This window comes from Hemiscyllium ocellatum, chromosome 16 (genome assembly GCF_020745735.1).
Source record: "Hemiscyllium ocellatum isolate sHemOce1 chromosome 16, sHemOce1.pat.X.cur, whole genome shotgun sequence".
Classification (NCBI taxonomy): Eukaryota; Metazoa; Chordata; class Chondrichthyes; order Orectolobiformes; family Hemiscylliidae; genus Hemiscyllium; species Hemiscyllium ocellatum.
The window spans coordinates 32,184,747-32,206,809 of NC_083416.1; the positions used below are offsets into that span (position 1 = coordinate 32,184,747).

The 22,063-nt window shown below is 37.0% G+C and overlaps 1 protein-coding gene across 1 annotated transcript in view; it reads right to left on the minus strand.

The window, feature by feature from the left end:
• The window catches only part of neurl1b (neuralized E3 ubiquitin protein ligase 1B), a 57,482-nt gene that overhangs the window by 29,647 nt on the left and 5,772 nt on the right, over positions 1-22,063 (minus strand). The window contains exon 2 of the mRNA XM_060837109.1: positions 6,874-7,434. Coding sequence (XP_060693092.1) covers positions 6,874-7,434 — 561 coding nt within the window. The remainder of the gene's footprint in view (positions 1-6,873; positions 7,435-22,063) is intronic.

A 22,063-nucleotide genomic window follows, 5' to 3' on the forward strand; every position in this document is an offset into this window, starting at 1 on the left:
CAACAGATAAAGTCTTTACAATATTTGTGTTGTTATCTATAATACTACCAGACACCATCTAACACTGCATTTTTAAATGATTTGAAAAAGATTTATAAAGTTATTCAAACACAGGACTTCTGACATTTCAGCAGAGCCAGGCAGTACTTGTTTATTTCAACTTTAGGTCCTGTTTTTCACATGGCAACGGACAGTGAATGGAGTGGAATGTGAGAAGCAGTGAGTGGTTTTTGTTAGATCCAAGACTCAGCAGCTTCTGAATTTAATCACTGATCAGGCCTGAATCGGGGAATTTGTCAGGTCAAGGATGCTGTGATTAAGGCACAAAGGTTGCAGGCTGTTTTGGACACACTTTGAGTCCAAATGCCCTAATGATGGTGCAGAGTGGTGGCAGAGAAAGAAAGAAAAGAAAAAGCAGATACCATACTCCACATCTTTGGGATTTCCTTCCTCATGTGCCCAAGATCTGTAGGTTGAGAATCAGCCTGTTAAGTCACAAAGATTCACAGCAGAAGTCTGCAACTGTGAGTTGGCGACATCCTCAATTTGAAGAATAGCCTACAACAGTGACAGGTTGTAGTAGCCAGTTAAACATGTATCTTTCCTAATGCATTTTTCCTTTACTTTTTCTCCTATTAATTATGTTACGTAAGTGTGTTACCTACTGTGTCTAATATTCACACAGCAAATACACGTAATAAGTGGAATTTAATCCCTTTTTTTAAAATTATACACTTGAAACTAAGGGTAATTTTTCTAAAACTGGCTCTTCTTGAAATATTCTTGGAAGAATGGTGTTTCAAAAAGTCATCACCACCAGGATGTTCCAAAATGTTAAATATCCCTTAGTTTTCAGGCATACTATTCATATGATTGTAATTATTGCAAACTACTTTAAATTTAAATACTGAAATCATTCCATTTATAGATTACAACATGTACATAGGTTTAAGAGGAAATCTAAGATGAACTGTAAAATGGCTGGTGTGGGGTGAGCACTGAGCTCAGTCTCAATTTTGATGACTATATCTATTAATGCTCCAATTGCAAGTGAGAAGGTGAAATAAAAAAAAGATTTTTGGGTAAAGGGAAACAAGCCACAACAGTTAAACTGTTGTAATATATTATCTTCCACATCTTTCATAACTACCGCAAAATAATTACCACCTAGTTTGTTGTTAGCTAACAAAGTATATTTTCACACAACAATTATACAAGTGATGTCCTTTGTTATGAGTACATTTAAAATATGTTTTACTTTCAGCAATCAATCTTTTGGTAAATGACGAATGCGGATCAATATTTTGGGAAAGGCTTCATTTTCTTGACGTAAGCCTTCCTTATAAATTAAATTAAATTAAATTCAGATTCAGTTTAGCACAAAGGGTGCCTTCATTGTTTCACAGCCATCAGCAATAGTTCCAGTTGCTGTTTTTTTTTGGCAGGCTCAAACTCTTCCATGACTATACCACACACATTATCCATTAAGCAGTTTTTCTGGGGAAGGACAGATAAATTTGGATACAGATTTCAGCAGAGGCATTGAGGCGTAATGAAATATGCTATCTGTCTAACATCCTAGGTGTGATAGTAAATCACAACTTATTCCAGATAAATGTCATTAGCTAGCTTACAAATGGGGACAATGCTTTAAAGTCGCCTCCAATCACCAATATAAACAAGGTCAATTAAGTACAAGGGCACAGTAATTGGGAAGCAAAGTCAGTTGACTTGCTACACATTGAAGTTATTATAGAGTAAATTCAAAGTGGCAAGGAGACATGGAGGCATGCCAACCATAAGGTTCTTGTGATACAGTGTAATGTTCCTACTTCTGGGCCAGAAAGTCTTGTCTTCAGGTCCCAGCTGCTCCAGAGGTGTGTCAGAACATGTCCAAACTGGTTGACAAGAAATATCATTAAGAGTTCACCTATTTACTAATGTGTTTGTAGTTCACAGGAAATGTCAGCTTTGGTCACGGGCATCAAAGATATTACTAGAAACTTCTTGTTGCTTGGGACTGAAGCAATGGTACCTCAATATGTGTTGCTAGGAACTGTAACATTGAGGAGTTGCTATGGAGCTGTCCAGTTCTGTTAAAACATGGAAAAGACCCCAGTTCCTGAGTTCCCATCAGAGAGTCAGACAATCGAAACTTCTCTGTTTGCTAGTTCAAAAGGGAGTAAGATCCTACTCAAATTTCTGTGCCAGTGGGAATAACTTATATGACAAAATTTTATTTCTCTAGACTTCCCTTCTTTCAAAATACATTACTGGGACGGAATTCAAGTAATGCTGCTGTATATCTCCTTGTGTTTATTTGATAAAGAATGATTGGCAATTGGTGACAGGACTGGGACATTTCTGCTGGTTGATAAGTTACAATTTGATTTAGCTAAAGTCCTTCAATTTAAAATATATAATTTTATGACACTTTTATTAACACTGTGCAGACCAAATTGTATGCAAATAAGTTGGTAGACAACAACTTTATGCTCCCACCATAGCTTAAAACAAAATTAACATTTATGTACTGTGCTCAGTGCAAACATCCTGATTCTTTACTCAAACTTTCATAAAAAGACAATAAAAAAGTTCATAATGTACAGACATTTTAGTCACTATCCCCCACAATTGATATCCTTAATATTATGAACACAACATTTCTGAAAAAAATATGCAAATTAAAGCGATGTGAAATTTGATATACAACAGGGATATAAATCAGGGAATAAAGATTTTTTTTTCCTCAAGTACTTGCATATCATTCAAAAAACAAAGAACTGAGGATGCTGGGAATCCAGACACCCTCCCTCAACACTCCATCACAACCAAAACAGAAATTCCTGGAGAAATCAGCAACTCTGGCAGCCTCTGTGGAGAGAAACTGGAGTCAATGTTTCTGATCAGTTCTGGAGAAAGGTCACTGGACCCAAAACATTGACTCTGCTTTCTCTCCACAGAGGCTGCCAGATGTGCTGATTTTTTCCTTGCGTATGGTTCATGATTTTTGCTTGTTAGAAAATGTACAGCATTTTAGAAAAAGAATTATGTCGACATTCTACTGTTTAAATTGAAGTGTGTTTTAGGAGTATATTTTTTGTGGCTGCTTTATCAGCAAGTAGAAGGTTACTTCATGCACTGATGAAATTGGTATAGAAGACATTCATTACATTTTAAGAAATGAATTTGACCTCACATTAACCTTTGTTTTCTCGTTATGTGCTGGTAGGATTGGAATTTAATCTTAATGAGTTTAACAACTAAAAGATAAGCAGGCACAGAAAGAAGAATTATTATCCCACTAATCAAGGGGTTACACATTATTAGGGAATAGAAAAGTTATCAGTTAAATTTAAAGCTGCTGTATCAGGATACCTAACAAAACTATTCTTAAGTATCTAGCTGTAATGAAGGGCAGCGTATTCTTTCATTTTGCAATGTGTTCCAATAACTGTTTTATATTGCAATTATTTTGAAACCATTGAAAAACAGAACTGATCAGATCCATAGCTGCATCTTTTGCAGGATGATGCTGAAATTGGAAGAATATTTTTCTCAGCAATACACCTCAAAAAATGATGTTGCCTTTTGGGTCATTTTTGGGTGGTTTAGATTCAAACATTTCACCTTACCATTGCTGTATTGGTATCTCAAAAAAATCCATGCTGCATAAAATGTGATAATTGATGCCATCGTGATATCACTGCACACTTCAATTTACAGAACTTTTATGGGAAGGATATTGATTATTTAAGCTTGCACTGCTAATGGCTGAATTGGCGGAAGTGGCTGGATTTTCCAGTGGCCAGATAGTTATTGCTGCAGCATTGATGACAGTTATATGTTGGAACCCTGAAGAGTCCGCGACAGAGCAGACTCAGAGGAAATTGTCAGGGAAACTGAAATTGGAACCTTCCAAAAGCATCAATTTAAAGCAGAGTTAACAGTTGCTCAGGGCAAGTTAGAAGATTAAAAACTTAGTCTTACTTCTGGATTGCTATTAAACAGACACCCCAACTCAGCATTCACACTCCAACTGCAAATTCTCACAAACTCCCTTCTATTCCTCAGCCCGTGATCCAACTGCTATTTTCCCCATCTATTGCTGGATCTGTCACCTTGACATCGGTTGCAAATTTCCAGTTCGCTTGGCTCCAGCTGCTTCCTCTTGACCGTGGATGTGCGATCCCTTTACACATCCTTCTCCCAGTCAGGATAGCCTCAGGGCAAATGTCTGAACCATCCTCATCCACCACCACCCCTCTCTGCCTGGCCAATGGGTCCTCAGTTTGAATAATTTCTCCTTCAACTCCTCTCACTTTCTTCAGGTCAAAGGGGTGGCCATGGGTACCCTAATGCTGCCTAGTTATGCCTGTCTCTTTATGGTGTAAACGGAACATTTCTTGTTCCAGTCCTAATGCGGCTCTCACCCACAACTCATCCTCTGGTACACTGATTACATCATTGATGCTGCTTCTCTCTCTTATCCAGAACTGGAAGAATTTATCAATTTCACTTCCAATTTCCAAATGGTCCATCTCAGACATCACTGTTTCTTCCCTTCCTCAACATCCCTGTTTCCAATTCTGGGATAGGTTGGCCACTGATATCCACTACAAAGTTCACAGCTCCCAGGGTTCCCTTGAATATACTTCCTCATACCCTGCTTCCTGTAAAGACTGTATTCCATTTCCCCAGCTCCCCTACCTCTACCACATCTGTTCTGAAGATCCACCTTTCGGGGAGGCCTCAGAAAAATCAATTTTCCTGGACAAAGGATTCCTGCTTTCATGGTCAACTGGGCCCTTAGCCATGTTGGACACATCTCTCAACCCCCCCCCTACCCTCATCCCTTCCCTTCTCTCCCATAATAATGATAGGGTTCACTTGGTCCACACTTATCATCCCAACAGCCTCCACTTCCAAAGGATTGTAAGCACCATTTCTGTCATTTCCAACAGGATGCCACAACAAGACACATATTCCCCTCCCTCCCCTTGGCAACATTCCACAGGGTCTACTTGCTGTGAGACACTTGGGTACACTCCTCGAAGAACAACATCTAATTTTCCTCTTGGGGAACCTGCAGCCTCTAGGATTCAAAATTGAGTTCAACAACTTTAGAGCCTGATTCCATCTTCCCAGTTTTTTACCCACCCCATATCTGGTCTTGTTATGACGTGGATTGCTTTTAGCACAGTCACCCAGTCCTACACAGTCTTATGCCCATTATCATATTATACTAGGTTGCAATCAGTACCGCTGACCCATTTTCTCGCACCTAGCTCTTATTACGTCTTATTCAGCTTTTCTTCTCTGCTGGCCTGCTATCCATAATCTTCTTGTTTACTTAAAACTTTCACATACCTTTCCCCCCGGATTCCATCGCCTCCTATCCACTCACTTCTCCCCTTCCCCCTCCACTACTTCAACTTCAGCATAAATGTCAATTTGTCATAGCTTCTAACAGTTCTGATGAAGGGTCACTGGACTCAACTCTGTTTATATTCCACAGATGCTGCCAGATGTTCCGAGTTTCTCCAGCAATTTCTGCTTTTGTCCTCATTCCCCCTGGCTTACCTTACATACTTGCCCATTGACAGGACTTGGAAAAATTTCTGTCTGTGCTGCTGGATAAGTAAGTTATAGAATACAGCAATTACTAACATAATAAAGGAACTGCAGTCTGACTATACCCCACCAACACCTGATTCTTTTGCACATCGAGGGCCCTGTTAAACTTAAAGTATGCTCCAAATTTCTGAAGGACCCATGATCAGAATTTCTGGCCAGAAGAGAAGAGTCTTAAAACTAAAAAATGGGAGTGGAGTGGCACTCTGACTGTCAATCTGCTACTCCTTGGAAAATCCAGTCCACTGTGACTTGTAAAAGTCCTTCAACTAAATACATAATCTTAAATCACTTACAGTAATGTCTCACAGACTAAATCACATGAAAATCAGTTGGGCAGACAACAACTTGATGTTCCAATACCAGTTTCACCTTAGATTATCACTTCGGAATTGTGCTGAAAACATTTATGCTCCCAACACAGTTTAATTTTAATTTAACATTTATGTGCTGTGCTCAAAGCAAAACATGCAGCTTCTTTTTGCAAGCTTTTACATGCTAGCAATAGGAAAGTACATAATACATGGAAATTCTAGACTACTTCCCCACTCATCGGGAAAAAGGCAAGGCTACTAACTTGAAACTTATAAAAATCTAAAAATAATTGTTTCAACTAGTATGTGCTCAATGGCTGAACTAAAGCATGACAGAGATTGCAAATGTGGAGATGTGCTTTGAAATTCAAGCCAAAGGAAAAGAAAACCTCAAAATGCTGTTCTAACTCTCAAAATGTTTTACTGAATAAAACATCTAGTCTGATGCCTATGAGCTGAGACACCAAATGATCTCAGATCCTTACAGAGATTCCAGACAAAAGTTCAAATAAAAGTCTCAAACTTTGATCAGCTATTGCTGACTTTCCCAAAACCATATTCAATTGGATGACTGTGAATGTTAAACCATCATTGGCAATGAACTCTTTGATGCTGTAGAAAAGCAGACAACTAAAAGAATAAAGGACAGGAGTTGGAAATACACATTGTTACTCCACAGAATTCTTACATTGATGTTGTGCACTTGCAAGCAAGCTGCAACAACATTTCTTTCTCTTCTAGATTGTGGGTTATGACTTATAAGTTACAAACCTTGATCTCAGCTGTGGGAGGGCAAAAGTAGGTGGGCTTAAGTAATCATCGTGTAATATAGGCATGTTGGGTACAGGCACTTATTACTTTAGATAACTCAAATACCTTATCTTTGCAATTATTGGGATGTTATTTTTATTGTTAGAATACTTACCAAGCATTTGGACCTCTTGTGTAATTCCATAAATGTCAATCAATGCCCAGAGTGGTCCTGAAACATTAATACCACACTGGAAAAGAACAGGGTCTTCATCGTTCACATTGTAAAATACTCGTCCATGTCTGTCCACCCAAAAAGCAAGGACATTGTCTTTCAGAGCAAATCTTTCAGGCAAAGCTTTGGCCCAGAAACCAGGCCTGGTTACCAAATCAGGGCAGGCATACTTTGGGATATCTGCAGAGCTCATCTGAGAGGGATCATGACTTGTAAAACCAAACCGTAAAGCACCACTCCATCCATGAAGTACCACTGATAACCGTAATCGCACTTTTTCATAAAGGTGAACTGGACGGTTGCTGAACGTTACACCATTACAGAAACTGTTTTTCCGAGTGGCTTTTCTGAAATGCGAGTCCAGACGAACATTTTTCCCTTTGGCCTGCGAGTGAAATCTCGGAGGTTCAGCGATGTTTAAATGTGCTCTCCGTTCATGACCGCTGGTTGGAACTGTGTAATACTGACGAGCAGATCCAGAACGGGTCTGGTGAGCTGCATCTGTAAGGTTAAAATTGAATAGTGTTAAAAAGGCTGTCAAATCTTAGTTCAATATAATGAACACGGTCCTTCAATGACAGTAAGTTATTTATCAATAGGAGCTTCTATAAAACTGAACACCGAATCTAGTTTAATATGAGTTAATCTATTTTCTATTTGTTTCATCACTGCTGATTCTGAAATATTTGCTAGCTGGTCTTTGATTCCTTCACAAATCCTCTCCCAGCAGAAGTGTAGGATGATAAATGTCTCCAGGTCTTAACTGAATATTGATGTTGTTCTATAACTACACTGTATGTACTACAATTCAAACTTGAAATAGTTAGTAGCATCAGTTACCATAAAAAATTATATAAACTGGTATGTGTCATAATTAAAAATTGTTTGGCCAATACAGACAGAGAGTTCCTCTGAATATTTAACAGCTCTGGCGCTCAAGCCCAGAAGCTTGAGATTAATAGCCCAACACTGGATCGTTCAGCTCATCTTACTGAATGGCTCATTTCGAAAGAACTACATTGCTTGTCAAATGTCTCAGGTAAATTGCTCTTGGCTCAGAATGAAGAGATTTCTATCTATTGCAACAACTGCAGTGGACAAGTTAATAATATCAACAGATCAAACCTGTGTTTAGAATTGTCAAAGGTATCAATCACCTGAATAAAACTTGGTACTGAATGTTAAATGTTGAAATATTTTTGCATCTTATTTTTTAAGGATAAAGTGATAATCATTTTGTTTTACTTAGTTGACTGTTGCAATAAAAATCGCAACAAATTGTTTAATATTTGTGCTTTCCACCTTATCTGTAAAGAACATAAGAAAGAGGAGCAGGAGTGGGCCATGTGGTCCTTCGAGCCTGCTCTGCCTATCAATACGATCATGGCTGATCTTTTTGTGGACTCAGATCCACCTACCTGCGCTCTGACCATATCCCTTAATTTCTTTATTATTCAAAAAAAAATTATCTTAGTTTTAAAAATGTTTACTGAATTAGTGTCAACTACTTCACTGGGCAAGGAATTCCACAGATTTACAACCTTCTGGGTGAAGAAGTTCCTTCTGAATTTAGTCCTAAATCTGCTCCCACTAATCCTGAGGCTCTTGTCTTAGTTGCACCTGCCAGTGGAAACATCCTGTCTATGTCAATCTTATCTATTTCCTTCATAATTTAATATGTTTCTATAGGGTATCCCCTCATTTTTCTAATTTCAATGAATAAAATCCCAGCCTACTTAGCTTCTCCTCATAAGCCAACCCTCTCAACTCCGGAATCAACCTATTGAACCTCCTCTGCATCCCCTCCAATGCCAGTACACCCTTGCTTAAGTAAGGAGACCAAAACTGCACATAGTACTATCAGAGGTCAAACAACAGAGGAGGGATTTAAAAGTGTTACATATTTAAGAAATTGAATAACAAGATTAGGATTTCTCACAAAGCACATGCTCAAACCTAGTTCAATTTGAAAAACACTGAATGGGAGACAAACTTCATTTTGTTACACATTCTCAAACATCTCGAACTTGTACACTAAACAGACTGCTTACTGGAGAATCTCCACAATTTTTTAGATTACTTACTTACAGTATGGAAACAGGCCCTTCGGCCCGACAAGTCCACACCGACACGCCAAAGCACAACCCACCCAGACCCATTCCCCTACGTTTTACCCCTTCACCTAACACTACCGGCAATTTAGCATGGCCAATTCACCTGACCTGCACGTTTTTGGACTGTGGGAGGAAACCCACGCAGACATGGGGAGAATGTGCAAACTCCACACAGTCAGTCGCCTGAGGCGGGAATTGAACCTGGGTCTCTGGTGCTGTGAGGCAACGGTGCTAACCACTGTGCCGCCGTACCGCCCACTAAATTGCTAAAGTACAATTTATAATAATCTTTCCAAAATAGGCTACCATCATAACATCCTCAGTGCTGATTTATTGCTATGCTTCAGAGTATATTGGAAGTTCTTGGCCTTTTTATGGATTACTACAGACATTCAGAGTAAAGAATCACCCTGAAAAACGATGTTTGAGACAGTCAGAAGGGATGGATTTCACTGTAAAGGAATCACTATTTGGGTGATTTGAAGAGGCAGCAGATAAAGGTACTTCAGATGTAAAATTAAATTTGAAATCAGTACAAAATGAGGAAGTCCGATTTGGGATGTGGAACAGAATGGCTAATCCTAATCTGAACAGATTTTATCATCATCCTGTCATATACCTGGTACAAAAATAAGTACACCTTGTTTGCATAAGTGAGTTCCGTGGTTAAAAAAAATGTATGAATTCATCAGCCAGACACATGTTGTAAAATAATTAATGTATCACTCTTTATAGAAATGTCTTAACATTTTCAATCTGCCTTCTTCTAGTTTCCAAATATAGTGAATGTTTGGAATCCTCTGCCCCCAAAGGGCTGAGAGGTTTAGACTAAGATTGATAAATACTTTTGAAGGAGAAATATCATGGAATTTGGAGATTGTGCAGGAAAATAGTGTTGAAGTGGAAAATCCACCATGATCCACTTGAATCGCAGAGTGCACTCAAGGGCCTGACTAGCCCACGCTGCTCCTCTTTCTTATGTTCTTACATATGTTCCATAAGTCAGAATAATGGCACGTAACATTAAAATAATTCTATATGCACTTTTCAGGAATCAAATTTTAGTGGACTGTTAAATGAAAATCTAACTAGCACAGATTTATAAATCTGAGAGCAAAAGTAAACAAAAATAAGTCAGCTTTTAGTCAACATTAAAGGTCTAATACCCTTACACAGGACTGGTCAGAAACTTCAGCGAGTGACCAATTTCATGACTAATAATTCATGGGATTCCTTTCAGGTACAGACTGAATCACGAATAGTGTTATTTAAAGGGACATTCAGACATAGGTGCTGAAATCTTCAGAGTGTGTGCACCAAATGGATTTGCTTGTGAGGAGTGAACTGCCAAAGAGGAATTTCCAACTTTAAGCACCTCACATCCTATGAAGGAGAAGGCATGCAGCCTGGGGGAAGCGTTCTGTAACATATTGAGGTCAATATCATATTGCTCGCACTTTTAGTCTTCTTTCCTGCAGATTCCCGATTAAGGGAATGACAATGAAGATGAAGATGAAGGTAGGAGAGCTGAAACCACAGTGGCATCAGTGCAAACAGATGAATATAGTTATGAGTCATCATGGATTAGATGATAAGGCTGATTCATTGTATCTTTGATGAAACAAATACACCATTTCACAAAACTCCTCCGTAATAGCCTCATTTAATCTGTTTGGCTGTACAGTCAATGGTAGAAGGTGGGGTATCTAGTGACGTGCATCCTCTTTAAATGCTCCCTTCTTTGCCCTTTTCTGTGCTTCTCCTGTTCCATGCTATGGCCCACGTGTGTAGTCCCAAACGGAATGCCATACTTCCTCAGGAGAAGCTCTTACCTGGGGTAGGAGGGTGGGTGAAATTCAACAAATAGAAACCGAAATTGCTGGAAAAACTCAGAACTGTCTGAGGAAGGGTCACCAGGCCAAAACATTAACATTGATTTCTTTTCATAGATGGCTGCCAAACCTGCTGAGGTTTTCCTGCAATTTTTGTTTCTGTTTATGATTTACAGCACCTGCAGTTCTTTCCAATTTTATTGAGTAAAACTGCCAGTTTGTTTTCATCTTTTCAGAAGCAGTAAGAAGGTCCAGGTGTGTTTGGGTAGATCCAATTCAAAAAGAAAATTCAACCTCAGGAATCACTAACGAAACTCTTTAAGCTTAGATGCTCCTCATTTCTATCTGTATCAGGAAATTATGATCAGACCTGTGTTTTATAAATCTGAGTTTAACTTACAACTAATGCATTATAAAAATAATGCAGACAAGATGGAAATGTAACACTATTGACTATTTTTTTAAATGAACATATTCAGGACAAATGTTCAACTTCCATTTGCTGTACTTTAAGATTATGAACAAATGGAGCTTATTGAGCCATTCATTGCCTCGCGGCATTCAATAAGACCATGACTGATCTGATTGTGGCCCAACCTCATCTCCTGTCCAAATCCCATATCCCTCAACACCCTTCTATATTTAAAAAAAAACTGTCTAAGTGTGATCCAGCCCAGTGCACTCTGAATGAATATGTTGCACTGCATAATTCCTGTAAGACTGCCACATGTCTGTGCATGCACACATCTTAAAAGGAATATTTTTTTGCATAGGCTATTTGTTTCTGATGCAACCATTTCCCAATTACTGCACATCCACGCAAATTAGAAGGAAAATCTCAGGTCTCAACTGGTGATATGGTAAGGACAAATAAATACAAGTGATTTAAAGTTGAATAACTGGCAGAAACCACTTTTCAATTTTGCTGCTACAAATAAGTATAAAATCATATAATACCAGGTTATAGTTCAACTGATTTACAGTATTTAGAAGCACTAGCTTTTGGAGCGCTGCTCCTTCATTTACCTAATGAAGGAGCAGCATTCTGAAAGCTAGTGCTTCCAAATAAACCTGCTGGACTATAACCTGGTGTTGTGTGACTTTTAATTTTGTTCACTCCAATCCAACACCAGCTCCTCCACAAATAAGTATGGGGACCAAAAGGTGGAAGACTTCATTTTAAGAAAGGATCACGGGATCTGAAAGATTATCTTTGATTTGTCTTTGCAGGTGCTAGCAGAGCTGCTGAGCTTTTGCAGCAACTTCTGTTTTTGTTTCTGATTTACACTGTCCACAGTTCATTAGGTATTCATTTGGAAGAATTCACCTTTCCTACATTCATTTTTGGAAGAAAGGTTATTTTGCCATTCAACTTCAGGTGGTACTGCACCCATGTATGACATAATAACAAGTAAATAGAGCAAAGAAAAAAATGACCCATTTATGGTGTCATCTGCATTATGTTAGAAAACTTTTGAAGGAAGCGTACATCTCCCTGAAACCTGTATCATTTTTCACTGCTGGAAAGTTTATGAAGCATTATAACTTATTCCCACCTGCAAGATTTACAGACAGTGGAGCTGTCACGTTGGTTAAAAGGTCACACCTCACTGTCCTGGCCAGAGATTCTGTAGAATCAATTGTCCATTTATTGCATGTGGTACATTAGTTTATTGTATATTGATAAACTGTTACTGTTCTGATGTAAATTAGACCGAGGTAATTGCAGGTAACAAGCATCTGTTTGGAGTGCGCAGTTGCTTGCAACAGCTTCTTTGATATTCATGAAGAAGCTCATCTGGTTTCTAAAACTCCATATAAAGAAGCTTGTACAAAAACTGAGAATTTTTAAGACAACACAACCTTGTTCATCTATTTTGCTAAAAATACGTTCTTTGTAAATTGACAAAACGCACACATTCTGATGTCATAGAAAATAAAGTGAGGAGAAATAAGATTTAATGCAATATTTTTTAAAAGGTCCTGGCACAAGTCCAGGGTACCTTTTGACTTGGAAAGCAATCATTAATTGGGATTAAGTGCATAAAATATGAAAAGGATGTTAATATTATATTCAAGGTTATCATTATCCTGTAATTTAACTGCACTACATCAGTGCATAATTTTCTAGAACTGATCTTTTTCTAAGCAAGTTTTAGGATCTCCTCAAAGTTACTCACATTTATTAGTTTAACAATGAAGCAGCTGACAAATATATAAAATTATTTATGCAATTGCAAGGAATTTATGCACCTATTCATAAATAAGTGGCCCTGTGAAATGGACACTTGACCATTTATTTGGTACTAAAAGCTATATAATATTAATTTACTAGTTTTCTATTAGAAATAAATTAGAACTACTTTTCCTAAAAGCATAAAACCAAACCAATCACCACTAAAGAAAATGTTATTACGTCTACTCAATAAATGACAACAAGTGCCATAAGAATTTGTTCAGTATTTGCCATCTGAAAAAAAATCTTTGACAACCATTTGCTTCCTTTGTAAACTACTGATATATTTATCAAGGTCATTGCATACAAGTTATTCAGTTCAATGATAAAATCCATTTCGAACAGCTTTTGAAGGCTTTTTGAGCATGGTATCTCTGGAAACCTACGGGTCAACATGGCTGTATTAACTCAAACAGTGAGCCATGTTGTTCTGAACAGTTAACAGCATGACAGCAAACAATGTGCATTCACAGACTCCAGCTGCAAATCTACAACATTTGACCAGAATTATCTCAGACCGATTAAAAAAAAGTTCAATTCAAGTGGTAAGCCATTGTATAGAACAGAAATGCTTTGTAATTAGGTTGGGACGCTAACAGTATCACAATCAGACTCTTTACTCAAAGCAACTGTTCTTTATTTTGACTATTGAAAGTTCCATGTAAAAAAACAGATGGTGGCCCAGATGGCTGCTTTTCCTAAGAAAGTTACAATTTAATGGACATAAGTGATTGTTAGTTTTTATTTGTTCATGTTCCTCTGCACATTAAAAAAAACACTCACAATATTCTTATGGGATGAACAGAGTGGAAGGGGAGATAATTACTCTTGGTAATTATGCACTCATAATCCAAAGAGATTTAAGAGTTTTCACAATCTATTAACAAGAATCCTTTTGGGATTTTTTTTGAAATGGAAAACATTTCTCAAATTCTTTCTAAAAATAACCTTCCATTTTTCATCCACAGTGAGTACAAATGTGATTCAACATTCAAGGCTCACCACAACTGAAACCTTTCGATAATACTCAATTCTACTGCTCTTTTATAATTCAGTAAACAAAATCACTTTGTATTGCATAGTTTATCTTCATAATTTCTATATTAAGCAGGTAAACTTAAACAACTACAGTAAAAGAGCAAACTCCTTTAAAGCACTAGATAACCACATTCATTTGAGTGCAGTATTTTTAAAAATGATAATGTGTAAAACCAATAATTGATATAGATTCTCCTGGAAAATAAGGACATAAAATGTGGTAGTTAGGCCTAGATATCTTGGAACTGCATCACTGCAGAAAGCATCAGAGCTGCACCTTCCTATTCACAGTTTCATTCGTTTCCTTGACAGCACATGGTATAATGACATATGTGCTATATTAAAACATCTGTCACTGTACCAGATGAAAGGCAATCTCTTCCTCAAAACTGACATAAATGTTAAAAAACAAAATAACTGTTTGGTTAAAGGTTACATAAATCTTTTACAAATTAACACCTAAATGTTCTGCTCAGCACTCCTAACATAGTGGGAGAGTAATTGAAAATTTAATATCCCCAGCATATGATTTTCACAATTGTTAGATTAGATTCCCTGCACAATGGAAACAGGCCTTCAGCCCAACAAGTCCATGCTAAACCTCCAAAAATTAACCTACCCATACCCTATATTTACCCCTGACTAATGCACCTACCACTATGGGCAATTGAGCATGGCCAATTCACCCAACCTGCAAATCTTTGGACTGTGGGAGGAAACCCATGCAGACACGGGGAGAATGTGCAAACTCCACGGAGACAGTCGCCTGAGACAGGAATCAAACCCAGTCCCTGGCACCATGAGGCAGCAGCACTAACCACTGAGCTACCATGCCAATCCACAATTTCCAACAATTAAAATAGCTGGTTTGAAAAGCAATGACTGTGGTTGCACATATTTTCAGTATGAAGTCTGATAGTAGCATGGTGGTGAAAATGAAAATTACCAATTATAACTTAACAATACTGTTCTGTGAGAATAGATAGGAGCTGTTTTTCCTGCTAGGGGCCTGCCATCCTGGAGCTGTATTGTTAGAGAACTAGTTTGTAGATTACAGTATATAAAAACATTGGTAATTTCCACTTAATCAGAAGAGAAGTTGGTAGCTTCACTTTGGTTTATTGGAAAATGTGATTAAATTCAATAAAAGATCTGTGGTTTACCACAGAAAAAAAATCTAAATTCTAAACTGTTGACAGCAATCTTTGGATTATATAATTATACATGATATAGAACATTTAGAAACAATTTTCTTTTGCATCACAAATATTTATACAAAGATTAACATTTATGTCAATGTAGAATGGTAAAAATGAACAAAATTGAACAATTTATAGCACATGCATCATTTGAATGCAAAGATGCTGTTGATTGGTGAGTTGCTGTATGTGAAATACATTGGAAGGATTTTTATTTGTAGTTGTTGGGGTTTCTGCTTATTTTAGGGCTCCTTTTGAATTGTATACATCACTCTCTTTTGAGCAGGTTCCAAAATGGGAAACAGTAGTCAGCCAGTCTGCTAGTAATAAACTAATACCTTTTCTTTAGAAATCAATTTTACAAGTTACTTTGCTGGTTGGAATGACATGAGTAAAATATTAATATTTGTAGCTTGATAGCCACTAGAAACTTCTGGTTGTTGTGTTACTTGTGATCAGTTGTAAAACCCAAATATAAGGAAACTATGTAGAGTACTAACACTTCTTTGTCTAATAAGGTTCAAACAATATTCATTCTTGGCTTGTTAATCTGCTTCAAACAATAACTTGATACATGTGGTATTTCTTGGATAAAATTGCAGTGTGGCTTATAGATTTAGTTTTGGTTTCTCCAGGAGCATATGGGTGATATGACGTTGTAAAAGATCACAGAAAAGTAAACAGGAACGCATCCATTTTACTAGCTTGTACAAGAGTTACAAGAATACAGTACTTTGTTGAAAGCAATTCCTTGTGAACTTGGACTAATTCTCTCCAACTATTGGATTAAATTGTTGACAGTGAGAAAATATGAACAATTTCATCTGCAAATTAACTTTGAACAAATGGTTTGAGTTTGCACACAGTGGTCTATAGTGTGGTTATCATGCCTTTTGAGGCAATAGGAAAAGGTTGTAACATTCTAGCAAGAGACTGAATACAATTTCAGCTAATTGTTAGAAGTGGGCTTTGCCCATGACTGATGTTACAGTTCAGATAATACTATTGTTTAGGATGACTATAAGCTAGGCATGTACAGACAGAAGGGAAAAGCTCAAAATGAAACAAGGTATCATTATGGTTTTGGTTAGAGTACAAGTTCATCAAACGCCTGAGCAACTTTTACTCAAATAGCAAATCGTTCGGTGATCATTTTTGGGTCACATTGATGCCCTCAAACTGTACCATAATCAAACTCTCATTCAGTCCCTTTTCAATAATTAAGGAGGAAGCCAGATTGTCAGGTCCCAGGATTTTTCAGGAAATGCTCTGTTATCTGAATTATAGAAAGTGCACATGGATGCCCCAAATGAATTCTCTTTCTCGTGAAGTAGCACCGCTTAAAACAGGCTAGAAAGGTTAGAACTGTCAATAGCAAGCCCTCATGTAATAAAACATTCCAAGGCTCTTCATAAAAGCATTAGAAAATAAAGTATGACAAGGACACATTCAGACAAAAGGTAGGCTTTAAGGAGCTCTGAAAGGAGGCAAGAGAAATTTAAAGGTTTGGGATGGAATTCCAGAGGTTAGGGCCAGGCGGCTGAAGCAACGCATGATGGAATGATTAAAACCCAATAATCTGAAGAGATTGGAATTATAAGAGTGTCAAGATCACAGAGTGTTATAAGGCTGGACGAGATCACGGAAATAGGAAGGGGCAAGCTTTTGGGAGGGGGATTTGGGTTTGAAAATGAAATTGAGAGTTTTAAAACTGACGAGCTACTTATCTAGTATAGATAAACAGGCACATGGGTGATGGGTAAGCAGCATTCAGTGTAAATTAGGACACAGGCAGTGGAGTTTTGGATGACATCTAGTATATACTGAATGCGAGAGGTCAGCAGAAGTGTGTTAAATTTGCCAAGTCTAGATGTAACAGAAACATTGAGTCTTCATTTACAACTAGCTTTCCCTTGGGCCAAGAGGGATGTGTCAAAAGTTCACATTGGTACTGTGGTCTATGTGCTCAAGTTTTTTTGGTGCCTGCCATTTGACCATTCAGTTCTGGTAGCTCTTTTGAGAATTGTAGAGGATTCTGAACTGTTTGCTTTGTATGGTGGAATGAAGAAACATGAAGGAATTAAGCAATGAAGGAGAATGAGAGAACATCAAACAAAATTAAACCAAAGTGCATTAGGTCTAGTGATAGCATTGGAAGCTCAACAGTGGTGGGCTCAACCTGTGTTCACAGATACAAGTTTCTATGTTTATGGATACCAAATATCATGGAAATGTCAGTTTTAATTCTCAGATGAAGTTCTGTTAATATAGTCTCTTTTCACTTGTTGACATTAACACTTTTTTAGATGTTATGTTCAGCATACTCTAAATACTGTTGCTGCACACATCTAATGTAAACCTATCTTAATATGCTTTCTCTTTTAATCCCCACCACATCTTTCCTAAGTACAGGCCTAATTTATAGCCTTCCCCAAAGCTAATAACTAGTATTTCTCAAAATAAAACCACAGGTGGCAACATTCCAGGAGCATATTTAAATTCCTTAGCAGTTTGAAAATCAGCACCTTAATCTACCTACAAAAGTGAAGGAATGGAGTCACCTCTGAGTTATTAGAAATGCCCCGGTCACAGGAAATAACTCAGCTGGAAAGATAGAAAAGATAGAAAACAAATATCTTATTCAGTACCAACTTTTTGATAACAATTTAATGCATCAGTGCATTTACCTCAGATTGAATATTCAATATCTTGCTTACTGGTTCAATTACTCTGTAGACATTTTAAAATAAAGTTTAAAATAGTCAGAGAAAGCATAGTGAACAAATGTTTCAGTTCTACCTGTTAAGAGCTTTTGGCTAACAAAATGCTGAGGAAAGATTTAATATTCCAAAGAAAGCAGAACTTCATTAAGCCGATAATTACCAATTATATTAAAAAACTTATTTTTTAAAAAAACCTTGTTTTCTTGTGAGTGTGAAATCCATGATTGTGTTAATATTGGATTAGTGATCAGTTGAAAATGATAATGTAATAAATCATGTTAAAATCCGATGTTAATTAACTTGAGAATGAAGACAATTCTTTGACTTGTTCACTTTGTCATTCTTGATTTTTAAAATAGCTTTTGAAGAACAAGGGAATTCATCCCACTATAATATTCAATATGCTGTCTGACTCCCCCTGTACTGGCTCCCCATATATAAACAACCAGTTACATACCAAAAAAACTATTTTATTGCTTGATTTTAAAAGAAAATTAGGGATGCTATGATCAATTAAGCATTGAAACTAACATTCAGCAGAATATCAATGTTTTAAGTTCTATCCATACATAATGGATTAAGTCAATTTCGCTACTGAAATGGGAGTTTTCAACCTCCAAATAGGTGCTGGCCTTGATCCGTCAAAGAATGGCAGAAGCCCAGGAATTGCTGGGAATTACTTTTTGGACTGAGACTAAATCGTTGCTCGAAGCAGCAGGCTCCTTTTGTTCTTCACCAAGAAACATGACAGATCGACAAATTGGATTTTGAAGATTCAGACTATCCCACGAATGCAATTGCCAACAGGTCTCAGGATTTGGGATAACAGAAGTTCTATGAAACCAAGAGAAGCACTCCTGTTTCTTTTGGACCCACCTCAAACTCTTAAAAATAATGGATCTGATTACAGTCCATGGACCAGGCAGCACAATTACAAAACCCTGTACAGAACACGTCTGGTACTTTCCCAAATCAAGGAAAGCCAGTTTCTCATGACATAGGCCACTGGCCTAAAGTACATTTTAGGTGATCTCTCTGGTTGTGTGAATAACAGGAGAAAGTAAGGACTGCAGATGCTGGAAATCTGAGTTAAAAATTGTGGCGCTGAAGGGCTTATGCACGAAACATTGATTCTCCTGCTCCTCGGACGCTGCCTGGCCTGCTGTGCTTTTCGACTCTGTATGAAAAACACTCTAACACCCATCTTAGATCAAAAGTACTTTAGGTACCAGTAGTTTGAAACACCGAAACTGAATGTATCTAGAATAACTACAAAGGAAACTCCAAAATGTAACAATGTTTGTCCAGCAGAAAGCAGTACTTCAACAAGTGACAATACCTACCATGTACCACTGACCATATAGATAACATTTTGGTTCATACAATGTGTTTGGTTTCTGTGTTTCAGACTACTCTTATATTGTTTGAGAGTTCTGTCTGCTCTGTCCCAAAGTGTTGCCATTTGTCCAGATACTTGTATTAATTTCCATGTTCAGAAAACAGAGAACTCTCTTCATGTTATTTCTTTTATTGATCTTATCCTAGTTATTCATAAGATTTACTATCTTCCGAAAGCAGTACAGTAATCTACAGAAGACTAGTGGAAGTGGTTTAGGGTGAAATTAATGATACCCTACCATCTTAACTAATGACAATGATATAAAATAAATAAAGAAGCAGGTTTTAAATGTCAATAAATGTCATTTTTAAAAAAATACAATTGAAGGAAAATAAACTACTAAAATGCAATTATCTTTATAGAAAATGACAACATTGCATCAATTAGGATTTTCTTCACCCTGTGGTTATATTAATTTTTATAAATTTGAGTTGAATTACCACCAATCAAAAGCAGTAAATTACCATAGATAATTGTTTCAAATAGGGTTTTTTTAAAATATAAATTTTAAATTTGTTTTCGATAATTGTTTGATTTATGGGCATTGGTCAATCTAGGTAGCAAATTTTACCTTTGCTTACATGCAATGTTTTACTTGTACAGCCTGGTAGTTAGACAGTCTGAGTAATATGGGACCTTCTTATTATCATGAATATTACCATATCCATTGCAAGTGGCATAACAAGCAATTCTCCAATTAAAGGCAGATTGATTAACACTTTAATGAAACTAGGCCAGATTCTTATCTTACTTAAGCTGCTTTAAAGGTAACAAATAAGCCGCAGACAGAGTTGAAATAGGTCTCACTTACTGCAACTGTACTATCTGAGTTTTCTATTCAGATTAGGAAAAGATGTTATCCTAGGTAGATAGGTTAGGAAAAGATGTTATCTCATCAATGGGCAAAGTATTCTTGCTTTTAGTCAGTGTCAGCATCGATTGAGACACAGACATTTATTGCGCTTGGTCAGCTCAACTTTAGATAAACTGTTTGAGCCCCACTTGATTCTGTCTCTCAAGCTGGCCCTGAACACATGGCGTTGTTCTTTTATTTCTTCTGTTCAGTAATTGAAATTAGATCCCATCAGCTGTTTGAATTTGAACCTGTGATCCTCAGGACTGTAATTTAGGTCTCTACTTCAGTGACATTATGACATTAGCACTCCTACCCTATTCCTTGTGTTCATAGAAAACAGAGGGAGAAGTTTCACATCTCTTCTCATCTAGGGTCTGTGAACAAGGCTGTTCTTTTAACTTGCCATAACCCTCTTGAAAGTGGATTCTTATCAGGCACCCAAGCTGTGAATGCAAGAATACCATTTGTGAACAGCATACCAGAATTCTAAAGGAAATTATATTGTATTGGAAATTGTTATAGACAGTAGCTTCGACAGTTATTTCATTAACATTAAAGATTTCTTCATTGTCTCATTTGTTCTACTATCGGTTAGTTCAGTTGGCTGGATAGCTGGCTTGCAATGCAGAATGATGCCAACATTATGCGTTTAATTTCCACACAGGCTGAGGTTACCAGCAAGGATCTCCTTCTCAGTCTCTCCCTCATCTGAAGTGTGGTGACCTTCATGTTAAACATTTCTCATCATTCCTCTCACTAATGAGAGAGCTGTTCTCTGTGACTATGGTGATCTTACCGTTGCCTTTAGATCCAGTACAGGACATACACCTTCTGTTAAAGACAAGAATTGACTGTATCTTTGACTCTAGATCTTGACTTAAAGTTGAAATATTTTGTAACTTAAAACAAAAAATCCCTCCAGGGTAAAAGAGCTGTAATAATTAATTCCAAATTACTGGAAACATTGTACCTAATAATTTTCAAAAGACTGTGATTTTGTAAAAAGAAACTAAAATTGCAAACATTAAGATCAAAATTGCCCGGTGGGCAGTTCTTTGATATAAATGCTCTCACCAAACTCAGTGAAAGTACTGTAAAATTACTTTGTGTTGTTCAACATTTTCCAAATTTGTTGGCAAATGACATTGTTCTTTAAAGTAATTCACACTTTTCTGCAAGCAAGGGCATGTTTCTGCTTATGAATACGAGGTATTGTTGAGCTGTCCCAGCAAAAACAGCAAGCAAAGGATCTCAGCAAGAAATTATTGTGTGATATTGTGGTCAAGAGAGTTAATGTCAAAGGAAGAAGACAAAACAAAAGGGTATAACAGTGTTGCATGGGCACCAGAATATAAAACATAACTTTATCACTATTAAAAAATAATTGGTGTCAATCAATAAGCCATCCATTATACAATACAGTGTAGGTATAAACAATACATTCAGTGTTACAATTTCATATAAATCAAAAGTCTACAGCTGTAATATTGCAACTTCCACAAACTGCAACCGCAAATGCTCCAGGTTACCACTTACATATAGCAATGGAAACTAGTGTGTTATGTTCATGTAACAACTGTATTAGTTACTTTGAAATGATTCTTGGATGTTTTTATAATTCTTTTGATTTTTTTTTATTTCAATGTGTACACTTAGTAAATGTTGCAAATTATATTTAAAAATGCATAAATATATCACTTTGTAACATGGACTTGTTATTCCTTCACACCAAT